Here is a 13966-nt window from a genome sequence, read left to right on the forward strand (position 1 = left end):
GTTAACCCCCACCCCCACCCCGCACCCCCTCCGTTCCCCATCCCAACGCCTTCGGAAAGGTTTGAATTTCCATGTGGCAACTGTTTTTTCAGCTTTAATATTGCCGGTGAAATCCGAGAAGCTGTTTCGAACATTTATGCCCATTTTTGCACGCTTTTCCAGCGTGCCCTTGCTTATTTTTATGCTTTTAATTTGACACATTTATAACGGGCCACAACACCTTTATTTCTCCCACCTGCGCCATTATCTGGGGGTGGTTGCGCGAGATGGCCACTCAAGGCCGAGTCTAAATTAGGAATGAGAGCAGCTATCAGACAGGGCAGTGTTTCTCACAGCAAATAATAAAAATGCACACACACACATGCGTTAACACACAAGAATACACATGCGCACACACTCACACACACACACACATGTACACGCATATACACACATGTACACACACACTCACACACATATACACATGCGTGCACACACACACAATCACACACACATGTACACACATATACACACATGTACAAACACACTCACGCACATATACACATGCGTGCACACACACACTCTCACACACACACTCGCACAGGCGGTGGGCCTGTGTCCTCTTCAGCGCAGACAGACAGATGACTAACAGGGTCAGGCCGAGACCACTCTCTGCCAGCGAGGAGCATCGAATAAACACGCTCCCACGCATTCCCACTGAAGAGCAGCCGCGTACGACAATACCCGCACACAGTGACTGCCGTAGAAACCACACACGTGCCCATGTCTGTACTATCAGACTGAGGACCGCATCACACTCACACTCATACTCACAGACACGTTCCACCACACATCTGAGGTCTGCATCATCAGCAACCAAGCTGTACACAATTCATTTCACTGTAAAAGAAATTAATGACGGATCACTTAGGCCAATCAGCAACTTTTGGCAGTATGCCAAAAGTTGCCTCATGGTTATGTGGGAGACGACACGCGGCACTACAAAACAATACCACCGGCTTCAAATGGTTCTGTTAACTGTTAGGCTAATGCGATGAAGGGGAGAGAGAGAGAGAGAGGGAGAGACTGCTGGAGTTGATGCAGAGGTAATTAAAACCTTTGGGGAGTATGGATTTGCTACATTTCGCAGTGGCTAGGCCAGAGTTTACAGCCAGCTGCTTACTAATGGCTGGATCAGAAATAGGCCTGACAGCTCAGCAGAACCGCTCCATTCTGGGGCCGCTAGAAGCACCACCACTGCTCCTGGGGTCCCAGCTCTCAGCTAAGGGATTTCTGTGTGTGTGTGTGTGTGTGTGTGTGTGTGTGGTTGTGTGTGTGTGTGTGTGTGTGTGTGTGTGTGTGTGTGTATGTGTGCTTGTGTGTATGTGTGCGGCAGGTGTGTACATGCCTGAGTGTGTTTGGTAGTCTTTTTCTTGTATAACTGCGGTTTGGAACAGTGAAGCAGCTGTTTTCAGGGAGACAAGACAAATCAGCGGAGAGGGTCTGAACTGGATTCGTTTGGCCTGATCCGTTCTCCGAAACAGAAGCCTTTATAATTAGGTGAGCCCTGCGTTTTAGGGTAACCCAGCAGGGACTCAAAATAACCCTTACCCCTGTGTCTGAGCCAGCAGTCTCTAGAGCTTCTTCTCTACCAGCCTCTTCTAGGAAATGGGCCATTTAGAAGCCACAGCTGGTGTTTTGTGCACCGAGGCTGTGTGTGTGTGTGTGTGTGTGTGTGAATATGCATGCAGCGGACACAAACAGTGTGTATTGAGTAATACTCTAGATAACCTGTGTGTGCATGTTTGTGTGTGCTTGCATGTTTTAGGGTTTTCTGTGTGTTTGGAGGGTAGCTGGGGGAAGGGGGGCACCTTTTTATGAGGAGTTGTGAACCTGTGTGTGTGAGGAGTGTGTGTTTGTGTGTGTGTGTGTGTATGTGTATTCATGTGTGTGTGTGTGCGCTGTATGTGTGTGAGCGAGTGTGTAAATGAGTGAGAGTGCGTTTGGGTGCAGGAGCACACCTGTCGGGGGAGAGTAATTACAGCATTGAAATTGGATGGAGGAGGGGGGGGGGGGGGGAAGGAGAAGAGGGACTCTCACTCCAGACCTCTCTTTCTTTGTCTCAGGGGGAGTGGGGGAGGTGTGTGTGTGTGTGTGTGTGTGTTTTTGTGTAAGATTGCTTGTCAGGTCTTTCCTTTCATAGTCGTGTGCCCCTGTAGATAACAGCACTGCCCACGTCCTCACAAACCCCTCGCATTTGAACTCCTCCCCCTCTTTCCATCTCGCTCTCTCAGTCCCTCACTTTCTCTGTCCCTCACTTTCTCACCCCCTCACTCTCAGTCCCTCACTCTCTCACTCTCTTGCTCTCTCACTCCCTTGCTCAGTCCGTCCCTTGTTTTCTCACTACCTCACTCTCTCAGTCTCTTGTTCTCTCACTCCCTCACTCTCTCACTCTCTTGCTCTCTCACTCCCTTGCTCAGTCCGTCCCTTGTTTTCTCACTACCTCACTCTCTCAGTCTCTTGTTCTCTCACTCCCTCACTCTCTTGCTCTCTCACTCCCTTGCTCAGTCCGTCCCTTGTTCTCTCACTCCCTCGCTCTCTCAGTCCCCTGCTGACACAGCAATATCGCAGAATACGTGCTAATCGCAATTCAAATTCCTGCACTGTTTGCTTTGTCATGTTGCCGAGGCTCTAACGAAAGAAACTGAACACCTCGTCCCCAAGAGACTGAGCTCCTGCGTGTCAGTCACAGAGAGGGAGAAGAGAGAGAGAGAGAGAGGAGAGAGAAAAGAAGAGAGAGAGAGAGAGAGAAGGAGAGAGAGAGAGCGAGAGAGAAACAGACAGAGAGACCGAGAGAGAGAGGTATTGTTAGAGATACTGAGTTGTGTTGTTAGGCCCATCCTGCTCGATTGACTGACGTGACTCACAGTTCACTCATCAAACTCATGCAGCCCTGTTTGAAAGCCAGGTCGCTCAGTGATGTCACACAGGAAGAGGGTGACACTTTCTCTCTCTCGCTCTCTCTCTAACCCTCTCGCTCTCTTTGGCTGTCTGTTTGTCTGCCTCTCTCTTCTTTGGCCATCCCACTTTCTATTTTTGCACACCTCAGTCAAGGATTAGTCTTCTTAACGGTGACAGTGCGATGCGCACGTGCAAAGAATACTGGGATTGTTCCAAGCCTATGCCAGGTTACTCACCAGATGCATCCGTTAGCTTGCGCAAGTTTGGCAGTGGTGTAAAAATAGACCAGTGTTGGGGCCTGTCTGTTCCTCCAGAGTAAATATGGTGACGCAATGAGGTTATGTGCCTGACACAGGCTGCCTGTGTGATTGTGGTGGGGGGGGGGGGGTAGGGGGAGGAGGGGGTCTGTCTGTGAACGCTACATCACATGAGAAAGTCTTATTGGTGGACTTTTAATGAGAAATCACCAGTTTTAAGAAGATGTAGTACAGTAGCTATTAGATTGCTCCTTTTCCTGATTAGCCTAATCGTCAATCAATATCTGATTACAGAGTTTCTGATTACGGGTTTAGCATGTTTTCTTTGGTTTATGCCTGCATTTATGGTCAATAGGCCATTGATTTATCGTTTTATTTACTTTCTAGAGAGTATTAAGAGTCAGGCTTGATACTGAACACTTCAAGAGTCCTTGCAGTGTACTTTTTACACTGCAACCTTGTAAGCAGTCTTGAGTACGGAAGAGGATTAGGGCCACGTGAAAAAGAATTTTGAGTTCTGACTTTAAAGTCAAAATTCTGAGATTAAAGTCAGAATTCTGAGAATAAAGTCAGACTTTCAGAACTCAAAAAAAAAATTCACGTAGCCCTAATCCTCTTCCGTACTTGAAAGCATTTTCTTATATCAGTAAAAAAAACTAAATGTACCTTTTTCATTTCCACCTTTGCTCCCGACCTGCAATGTAAAAGGTTGTTGTTGATTAGAACAAAAGCAAACCCGCATAAATATGCTATCAGACCAAGTCACTGCAGGCCTCTCCTGTGACACGTACGTTTTTGGCTGTTCTGGGCACACGAGGAACGTTATTTTTATATCCTTCCCCCGTCCAAGAGTCATTTGGCAGGGACTCGCGGTTCAGATCTGGCGTACCAGGGGGTTAACCAGCGGTCGGCCCGCCGCGTCGGGGCGAGGGCGTTTTTTGGCAGCGCCTCGGACCGGGGCGCTCCGACGAGGCCGAGCCGGACAAAGGGGCGGTTGTCACGGCAGCCGCGGCTCGCCGTGCGACCCGGCTCGCCCTGTCCTCGGTCCCTGGTCCCGGTCCAAATCGAGTGCGCCGAGAGGAGCCGGGAGGTGAGCGCAGGCACCCCCTGGTGGTGGGAATGGAGAAGGGCAGACTGCGCATACACGCAAATTTCACGCGTGCTCACACACAGGTCCTGTTCACACTTGCGTTTTGGGGCTCGACAACCAAAGTTATTGACTGATGTTCTGTGTCCACACACACATGCATATTTAGAAGACCCAGAATGCTTACATGTATGAACAAGTAGCAAGATTCTCTCCTGTATGTACAGCACTGTCGGTACATTTGTAGTATTTGTTCTGAACGTAAATCTTGCATTTCGGATATTGCGAGGGTGTAAACGTGATCTCCAGTGTCAGCAAGCGTGGGCGTGGTCGTTCAGTTTTTGTCGGTGTTTTCCAAGAGAAGCTGATTCAGCAGGAAATGCAGCAGCATCGAATTGAGCTTCTTTTTACAGCACCTAGCAGCACGCTGATGGAAGTTCTTCCTTTGGGTCCAGAGGGTGAAGGGGGGTCAGGGAGCACTGCACAGCTAATCACTGCGCGTCTGCTACCAGTGTGCAGTCCATACTCGCGCAGCCAAGCTTATTTGCATGGGAACAGGAGTAAACTTTGGTAGTCACGCCCTGTTCAGAGCAGTTGCTACTAGTTGTCAGTCTCGCTCATAACCGTACTGAGTGTGAACTAAACCGTATAAAGCACTAAAATGAGGAGTGAAAACGTATTGTAGTGCAAACAGGCCCACAGAAACTCATGCATGCGTGCACACGCGCACACGCACACACAAACGCATGCAGACAGAGACACACACACACACACACACAGTGTCATCATCTCTTAATCCCAGATTATGGCTGTCCCATTCACTCCCCCTTGACTGCTGTCATTGTCACACACTGTCAGTTAGATAGATTCTCTCTCTCTCTCTCTCTCTCTCTCTCCCTCTCTCCCTCTCAGACACACACACACACATTGAGGTTAGTGCCACTCCTCTCCGCCATCTCTACCACTCTGCCTCATCTATCATACTCTGAGTGCATCTTCATAATGGTGCCCATGTCACCATGTAGCTGAGGTAATGAGAGGACATGGGGGCTGCTGGGAAATGTAGTGAACCTTTGAAAGCCCTGGCAGGAAGTGCTTCATTGCCATGATAGGCAAACACTGACAAAACGGCAGAACTGTCTAATGGTCAGCAGTGACAGCAGGAGCCAGATGTGCAGCCTGATGATTGCAGGTTTAAATCTTGAAAGGAATGTTCAATATTGTGGCTTTACCCTTGTAAAATACTTAACCTGCTTTTTTTCATCTAGCCTCCAGTTATATGATGGTAAATGGACTGCATTTATATAGCGCTTTTATCCAAAGCGCTTTACAATTGATGCCTCGCATTCACCAGAGCAGTTAGGGGTTAGCTGTCTTGCTCAGGGACACTACGACACGCCCAGGGCGGGGACCGAACCGGCAACCCTCCGACTGCCAGACAACCGCTCTTACCTCCTGAGCTATGTCGCCCCATGATATATTACATGATATATGAATGTAATCATGGAATATGGAATCGTGTAAGCTATGTCTTGTGTCTGTGTATCATAGTGAATGAGGGCCTTGCACTAAGCAAATCATGCAATGATGTTGATCACACATGCAGTCCCCAGTCTTAAACTCATCATTAGTCTCGAATGTAGCCCCAGAGGTGTTTGCGGTCTGTGATGTGCTGTCTGGTCTTGATTAGGCCCAAGGAGGGTTCTAGAATGAGGGTGTCGGTGTCAGCCACAACGGTGTTGTCACCGAATCGCCTAGAGGAGTGGTTTGAGGAGGTGGACTGCTTTGAGGACCTAGGTGCCATTTTCTGAGGTTGCCAGACTTGGTGTTATTGTGGTATAAGTTTGGGCCTAATGGATTCTCATTGCATAAACATTCAGATTAGACATGAAAACCACTTTTTAAAAAGATCCATTCTCATTCTAATTATTGATAAGTAAGGTATTTGTTGATCATTTCATTAATTGGTTGATTGTGATTTATTAATGGATTGGGTGATTAATGGTTTGATTTATTGATTGATTGATTTGTCCCTGTCTTTTCCCAGGGTTCTCCACTGGAATGCCTGTGACATAATGATGTCCGCGGGTCACACGTCACACGAAGATGCCCAGGAGGGGTGTGTCCGGGTCTTGTCCATACCGAGGACGGGTTTTTGGAGAGCCACTTCCTGTTTAGTCACTTCCTGTCTGTTGGACTTCCCTTCCAGCAGCCTGCCAGCTCACTGACGTCCAGCCATTGGTAAATTATGACGCAGAGCCTCAGCTTCTGTAAAATATGGGTGTGATATACTAATATGTGATATACTGGGTATGATATACTAATACGTTGGTGGTACAGGCTTCAGAGCAGAGTGCATCTTCCAAACCACCATAGATATTATCATCTTGCATGGATATTTGGCAGAAACCTAAAGCTCTGCGCACTCTCCTGAATTGATGGAGGTTGGTGGGCAATGAGAATTTGCCATTACGAATTGGATGGAAAAGAAAAAAATATGGGTTGAAACAAAGATGAAGTAAATAAAAAGTGAGCTTGATCCCCAGGCTCATGCAGTATCTGCCCCCTTACAGGTGGAGTGTCCCAGGACGGTGCTGAACCCCTTCCCCCCTCCCACTGGGGATGGTGTCGCTGGTACACAGGAGCAGCTGCAGCAATGGACGGGCACCTGGGGTAGAAACAGGGGGGCAGAAGTGTGGCACGGGGCAGATGTGGAGCACCCAGGAGGGCATGAGAGGACAAGAGGGGTAATCACTCGCTCCACCCTTTCACCTTTTGCTACTCTTTCGCATTTAGCGAGAACAATAAACTCGTCGAGAAAAAAAAAGCAGTCACAATACCTAATGAACTTCATTTATTACATTTTTACATTTTATTGAAAGGCCAAATCATGCAACATGTTAAAAGCGGTTAAAAGCATGATTAATAGCTAGTAACAACCTAGAAAAACAGCATCAAGTTTCAGCTCCATTGTGTCTGGACATTAAAATGAAATCTCATTGGTATAGCACCTTTTACAGCCACACTGTTGCAGGAAAATAGGAAAGCTCTTAGTCCACTGGACACAGTCTCCCAGAAAAGCAGCGTAGATGAGCGCTCGCCGCTAACGTTAGCGCTGACTCTTTCCCTCTGTGGCTCTGATTCAGGTGCTCTGCTGCTACGGTCTTCGCTGAAAGGAATTTGCTCCGCGTTACCGACAGAGAAGTGACTCTTTAGGCTGACACTCCAGGGACGAGAGCGGCTCTCACCCGTTTTGCACTTTAAAAGAAAAAAAAAAAGAAAGAAAATAATAAAATAAATCGTTTTTACTTGACCACGCCCCTCGCAACATGCGGCACATCCACATGGAAATCGCACACCTTCACAAGGAGCCCCCGGCCCGAGAGGGGGATCTCCCCGGCGGGGGGCAGAGAGGGGGCGTGGCGTCAGGGGCGGAGCCGGAGGCGGGGCCTGGGCAGGGGGAGGGGCCGCTGCGGCCCTTCGGGGAAGAGGAGATCAAGCTGCAGAAGGTCTACCAGCTGTCCATCTTCTCACAGCGGCGGGGGCTGGCGGACCCCCCCGAGGGGCAGCGGGCCCTCAGGTCGGGGGCCAAGAGGGCCCCGGAGGAGCCGCCGCCGCCGCCGCCGGCTCACAAGCGCCCCCACCTGGCGGGGCAGGGGGACGACATGGACAGCGAGGTCCTGTGCGGTCCCGGCCAGCCCGTTTCCCCCGCGGGGGCGAGCGGGGCGGAGCCCCCCCACTCCCCAAACCCCCAGTCGCCCAGGACCTCCCTGCCCGGGAGGCGTCCGGCGCTCCACAACCACCATCGCCCCCTCCCCGATTCACAGGCTCCCCTGTCCCCCAAATACCAGCCTCTGTTCGACTCCCACCCTACGCACTCCCCCAAATACCAGCCCCTGACCGACCCCCATCCTGCACACTCCCCAAAGTACCAGCCCCTCTCCGACCCTCACCCTACGCTCTCACCAAAATACCAGTCCCTCTCCGACCCCCACCTGGCACTTTCCCCAAAGTACCAGTCCCTATCCGACCCTCACCTGACACTTTCCCCAAAATACCAGCCCCTCTTCGACCCCCACCCTACACACTCCCCAAAATACCAGTCCCTCTCCGACCCCCACCCTACGCTCTCACCAAAATATCAGCCCCTCTCCGACCCCCACCCGGTACTCTCCCCAAAATACCAGCCCCTCTCCGACCCCCACCCGGTACTCTCCCCAAAATACCAGCCCCCGTCCGACCCCCAGGCCCCAGTGTCTCCCAGGTCCCAATCCTTCTCTCCCAAATACCAGCCTCTCCTGGATCCCCATTCCCCACTCTCTCCGAGATACCAGCCTGACCCCCAGTATTCACTTTCCCCAAAATACTACCAGCCGCTGGTCGACCCCCAGTCCCCACTGTCTCCTGGGTACTCTCCCCTGCGTGAACCCCAGTCCCCTCTCTCTCCTCGATCCCTGCCCCCGGACGACCCCCTGCCCCTGCCCCAGGACCCCACGGCCCCGGCCGCCCTGCCCAGGACTGAGCCACATTCAGCGGGCGGTGGTCGGGGCCTCTCCCCCGGGAACGACGACGGCTCCGACGGGAGCTCGGACGCGGACGCCCCCGCTCGTCGGATCCCCTGCCGACCGGCCGGGTCCCCGCCCACGGGCCCCCTGGGGCCCGACGAGGCGAGGGCCTGGGTGGAGAGTCTGGAGGCCTCCCCTGCGGAGCGAACGGCCGGCCCGGCGACTTCCGGGGGGTCCTCCCCCACCCCCCCGTGCCCGGCCAAAAAGAGGCTCCTGTCCTCCAGCGACACGGGGGAGTCCTGCTCCGAGGACGAGGGCCCGTCCACCAGCAAGAGGAGCCGCCTGGCCCTGCTGGCCCCCGGCCTGGGCCTCGGGGCCTGCCGCAGCACGGACGCCAAGGGCGCCCCCTTCTGGAACCACCTGCTGCCCGCGGCGCGCGACACACCCAAGGTGAGTCCCCGGAAAGTCGGGTCACAGACAGCATGGGTCCTCACAAGACACAAAAAACAAGGAAGTGTGACTCATCTCCATTTGAATTCAGTCAGCTCAGGAAATTCATTTAAATTCAGTTATTTAATTGAAAAAAATCCCTGTAGAACATTGTAGCCACTTTGTCAGTTCATAATCCCACTTAATTTCAGAGTTGAGAAATGGAATAGACCCCAACTCAGATGCTGAGATCGACCGTACTGTAGCTGTTTACAATCTGTGGGTCCCTTTTATCTTGGCCTCATTTTCAAACTAGTCTCAAATTCTGAAAATCTGACAGTAGGTCAGACAGCTGTGGAGATGGGACAGAGAGCCCCCAGCGCTTTGTAAAGCATGTAGAATCTGTGGTGGCATTAGTTGACAGTGCGCCCTCTGGTGTTGGTGTTGAGTAGTTCAGTTATGACCCCAGTGCACTCCCTTTTTCATCGTAGTGACCAAAGATCCCGGCATGTACTGAACTGGTTCAAATGCCTTGGAGAGGAAGGGGGAGGGGGGAGGTGGAGGTAAAAAGATAAAGAGGCCTCTGGCTTTTTTCGTGCTAGAAAGTGCACATTTGTGCACATTGAAAGTGGGAGTGGACCCCGGCATAAAGGCTTTTCACCAGGCTATTGTGCTCACATGAACACCACAGCACCATAAAAAAACAGGCGCCTTTATGTCACGATAATATCACATCCTGTTCCAGAAAGACAATGTTACTGTCACTGACCCCCCCCTGCAACCCCGGCTTTTAAACAGTTTTGGACCCATTTTTAAAAGTTGCGTAGTGGGACAGGCACGTTTAACCGCTGGTCCCTAAGAAATTGAGATAAAGTGGCAGAGACGCAGAGAGGTCAAGATCAAATTTGGACTTGCATCTGCACCTGGATTTGGACCTGGATTTGGACTCTGATTTGGAGGGATAGGTAGGCCATGCCCACGGCAGCCATGTCAGTGCGCCAGTCCGAGCCTAGCTGACGGCCACCGCACTGCGCTGACCCGTGGCCGGGTCGTTTGCCATGAACGACGTGGACTCTGGCAGTCCATGTGTCTTTTCACAGGTAACTACGCTTGTGCACTGCCCAGCATTTAAACCAAATAGAAAAAAATATTGGCAGGTTTTTTAAAACGTGTTAATATATTAGATGTATTTGACACCAAATTTCCATATGTATTGTGAATTCCATTTATGCTGTGTTTAGTCAGGTTTGGTTTATTTTTCTGTGCGTGGAAATAGTGGCACAGGGTTAGGACATAATGAACAACTGATCCTGACTCACAGGATGTTGAAAGTACTGGAAAAAGAGTACTTTTAGAGTTAGAGTGGGTGGAACTTCTCATTACATCTGTGCTGGAACTATTGCAAGTTACTGTGATGTTCCTGATGAGTTTCACAAATGTTACAGTAGGGTCATGTTCTCTTCTGGGTTTCACAGATGTTACAGTAGGGTCATGTTCTTTTCTGGGTTTCACAGATGTTACAGTAGGGTTATGTTCTCTTCTGGGTTTCTCAGATATTACAGTAGGGTTCTGTTTTCTGCTGGGTTCCACAGATGTTGGAGTGAGGTTCTGTTCTCTACAGGGGTCCACAGACATTAGTGGGGTTCTGTTCTCTACAGGGGTCCACAGACATTAGTGGGTATCAGTTGTCTGCTGGGTTCCACAGACATTACAGTGGGGTTCTGTTCTCTGCTGGGTTCCACAGACATTACAGTGGGGTTCTGTTCTCTGCAGGGTTCCACATACATTACAGTGGGGTTCTATTCTCTACAGGGTTCCACAGACATTACAGTGGGGTTCTGTTCTCTGCAGGGTTCCACAGATGGTATGCGAGTGAGAAGAAGATTGAACTGCGCAATCCGGCTGAAATCGTGAGTTTCCTGGCGCTTCTGAAAACATTCCAGACACTGTTTCAGGGAGGAGGCTCAGAGGAGAGAGTGAACGCTCTTGTACAGTTGTATATTTCAGTGTAATCCCATGCTTTTCAGTGCCATTTTGTTCTCGGTCAGATGCTGCACAAAAAACAACATTCACATAGAATGTTCAGTGTTAATTCTGTGTTAAGTCTTAATAGAATTCATATCAGTGTTATAGGGATGCTGTATACTCTGTTAGGGTACAGTTGACACTGTTGGAGTTGATTTAACACAGAACATGTTTGAATAACATAACACAACATGCCATCTGTCCAGTCATTTAAATGAGTTAACCTTTTAAGATCCATCGACGAAAGCATAGATCCCCTACTGCCAGTCCTCAGTTCTGTCTTTACACAGCAGTTACCGATGTGTCTTATGAAAGCCTCTCTCTCTCCCCCCCCCCTCCCTCTCTCTCTATCTCTCTCTCTCTGTCTCCCCCCTCCCTCCCTCTCTCTATCTCTCTCTCTCTCCCCCCTCCCTCCCTCTCTCTATCTCTCTCTCTCTCTGTCTCCCCCTCCCTCCCTCTCTCTATCTCCCCTCCTCCTCCCTCTCCTCTCTCTCTCTCCTCCCTCCTCTCCTCCTCCTCTCTTCCTCCTCCCTCCCTCTCTCTCCCCCTCTCTCTCTTCTCTCTCTCTCCCCCTCTCTCTCTCTCTCTCCTCCTCTCTCTCTCTCTCTCCTCTCCTCCCTCTCTCCTCTCTCTCTCTCTCTCTCTTCCTCTCTCTTCCTCTCTCTCCCTCTCCCTCCCTCTCTCTCTCTCTCTCTCTCTCTCTCTGTGCAGGCGTCAGCTGCGTAGTGGGCGGCGGTCAGAGCCCTGTCGCTCAGGGCGCCCCAGCTGGCCCTCTGCCTCCATCAGCCACTCACTCCTGGGCAACTTTGAGGTGATGCCCCTCCCACAGCCTAACCCCACTTAACCACATCCTAACCCTGACCCATACCCATACCCTACCCCACTTAACCCCACTCACACCCTAACCCCACTTAACCACACCCACTCCCTAACCCCGCCTAACTCACGTATACACACATACACCCCACACACAAGCGTGCTTATACTCATAAGCATGCTCACACAGTAAACACATGCAAAATCTCTTACACATTACATACACACTCATACAAACACACACACACACACACATTCAGCCTCCCATCGTAAAGTACAGCGCGGGTCCTGACTGTGTCCTGCCGTCTGTCCAGGAGTCCATCCTGAAGGGGCGGTTCTCCCCGTCGGGCCGGATCGAGGGCTTCACGGCAGAGATCGGAGCGAGTGGGTCCTACTGCCCCCAACACGCCACCCTGCCCGTCCAGGTCACCTACTACGACATCTCTGAGCACAGCGCCCCCTCTCCCTTCCTGGTAATGCCACTGTGTGTGTGTGTGTGTATTAACGTGTGTGTGTGTGTGTGTGTGTGTTTGTTTGTGTGTATGTGTGTGTGTTTGTGTGTGTGTGTGCCTGTGTGCATATGTTTGTGTGCGTGCGTGTGTGTACGTGTGTGTGTGTCTGGACATATGTGTATGTGTGTGCTTGCTTGTTGTGCATGGTTCAGTTAATTATCTGAAATACTTCAGCTCTTTAGAAAACAATTAATGAAATAATACTGCTGGGAATCTTCAGTGAAATATGCTGCTAATGAAAACCTAAATTCACCTTTCTTTGTATGTATCATTAAACTGCATCAACTTTACAGGTGTCTAAAGGGTTAAATCATTACATCATGATTTCTTGCCCCGGGTCTGGCCTGTGTGCTCGTTGACGTGTTCGTGCGTGTGCATGTGTTTGCACGTGGTCATGTAACTCTCCCGTGCTTTCAGGGGGTAATCTACCTGGAGGCCCTGGGGAAGAAGGGATACAGCGTACCCAAAGCAGGGACCATCCAAGTGGTGAGTTCAGCCACGGCTCGACTGCGCTCTCATTTTGGGAGCCGCTACTCCAGATCATTGACGTGCGTTCTGAAATTTAGAGCACATCTGTTATTTGGGATGTGTTCGTATGCACCTTAAATTTTTATACTTAGGTGTAAATGTGCTCCTTGGATAACATTTTAGCATAGAGCCATGGCAATACCCCCCCCTCTCCCCCCCACTTTCACTCCCTCTTTCACAGTTCAGTTCAGTTCATTTGGCTTAATTAGCATGACAAGAACCCATTTTTATTCCAACATATGCCCTCTGTGCCTATCAGCTCAAAGTCATATTCACCATATCCACTGAGCGACAAGTTCTTTTTTTATTAGAGGGAAGTGTCAATGAATTAAAAATATAAAAACCTCTCTCTAAATTATAAATAAGTCTCCTTCTATCTTTGTCTCTGTCTTTGTTCTTTCTTCTCTCTTTCTCTCTGATTCTGTCTCTCTCCCAAACATAGACACACATACACTCACACACACGCTCATAAATGTATTCCTCCTCCTAAGTCACTGTTTTCGTGCTTTGTCCCACCCCACAGACCTTATTCAACCCCAACAAAACCGTGGTGAAGATGTTCCTGGTGACCTACAACTTTGGGGACATGCCTGTCAATCACATGACCTTCCTGCGCCATCGCATCTTTTTGGTGCCAGTGGAGGAGGGGGAGGGGAAAGGGGAGGGGCCAGAGGGAGGGGCCACAGACAGGAAAAAGATCCTCTGCTACCTGATACACCTCAGGTGATACCACCTTTCCATCCTTGTGTTTTTCTCTAGGTTTCTATATTTTTTGTCTGTTGGCATTAGTATTTGGATTTAGTTGCACAGAAAGATGCCATTTTCCAAAGAGACTTAAGGACGTGCATCACTTACAGGATTTGTACC

At 50.3% G+C, this 13966-nt stretch overlaps 1 protein-coding gene across 6 annotated transcripts in view; it reads left to right on the plus strand.

The window, feature by feature from the left end:
* Positions 1-13966, plus strand: part of LOC135233163 (uncharacterized) — a 38942-nt gene that overhangs the window by 21492 nt on the left and 3484 nt on the right. For 5 of the 6 annotated variants that reach the window (XM_064296423.1, XM_064296422.1, XM_064296425.1 and 2 more), the window contains 8 exons: positions 6332-6525; positions 6858-7031; positions 7431-9239; positions 11070-11128; positions 11955-12054; positions 12374-12532; positions 12989-13057; positions 13623-13822. In XM_064296423.1, coding sequence (XP_064152493.1) covers positions 7614-9239; positions 11070-11128; positions 11955-12054; positions 12374-12532; positions 12989-13057; positions 13623-13822 — 2213 coding nt within the window. In that variant the 5' untranslated portion in view covers positions 6332-6525; positions 6858-7031; positions 7431-7613. Of the gene's footprint in view, positions 1-1309; positions 1540-6331; positions 6526-6857; positions 7032-7430; positions 9240-11069; positions 11129-11954; positions 12055-12373; positions 12533-12988; positions 13058-13622; positions 13823-13966 lie in introns of those variants that run through there. The other variant, XM_064296427.1, reaches the window with a different exon arrangement.

The sequence above is a fragment of the Anguilla rostrata genome, chromosome 10 (assembly GCF_018555375.3).
Source record: "Anguilla rostrata isolate EN2019 chromosome 10, ASM1855537v3, whole genome shotgun sequence".
Classification (NCBI taxonomy): Eukaryota; Metazoa; Chordata; class Actinopteri; order Anguilliformes; family Anguillidae; genus Anguilla; species Anguilla rostrata.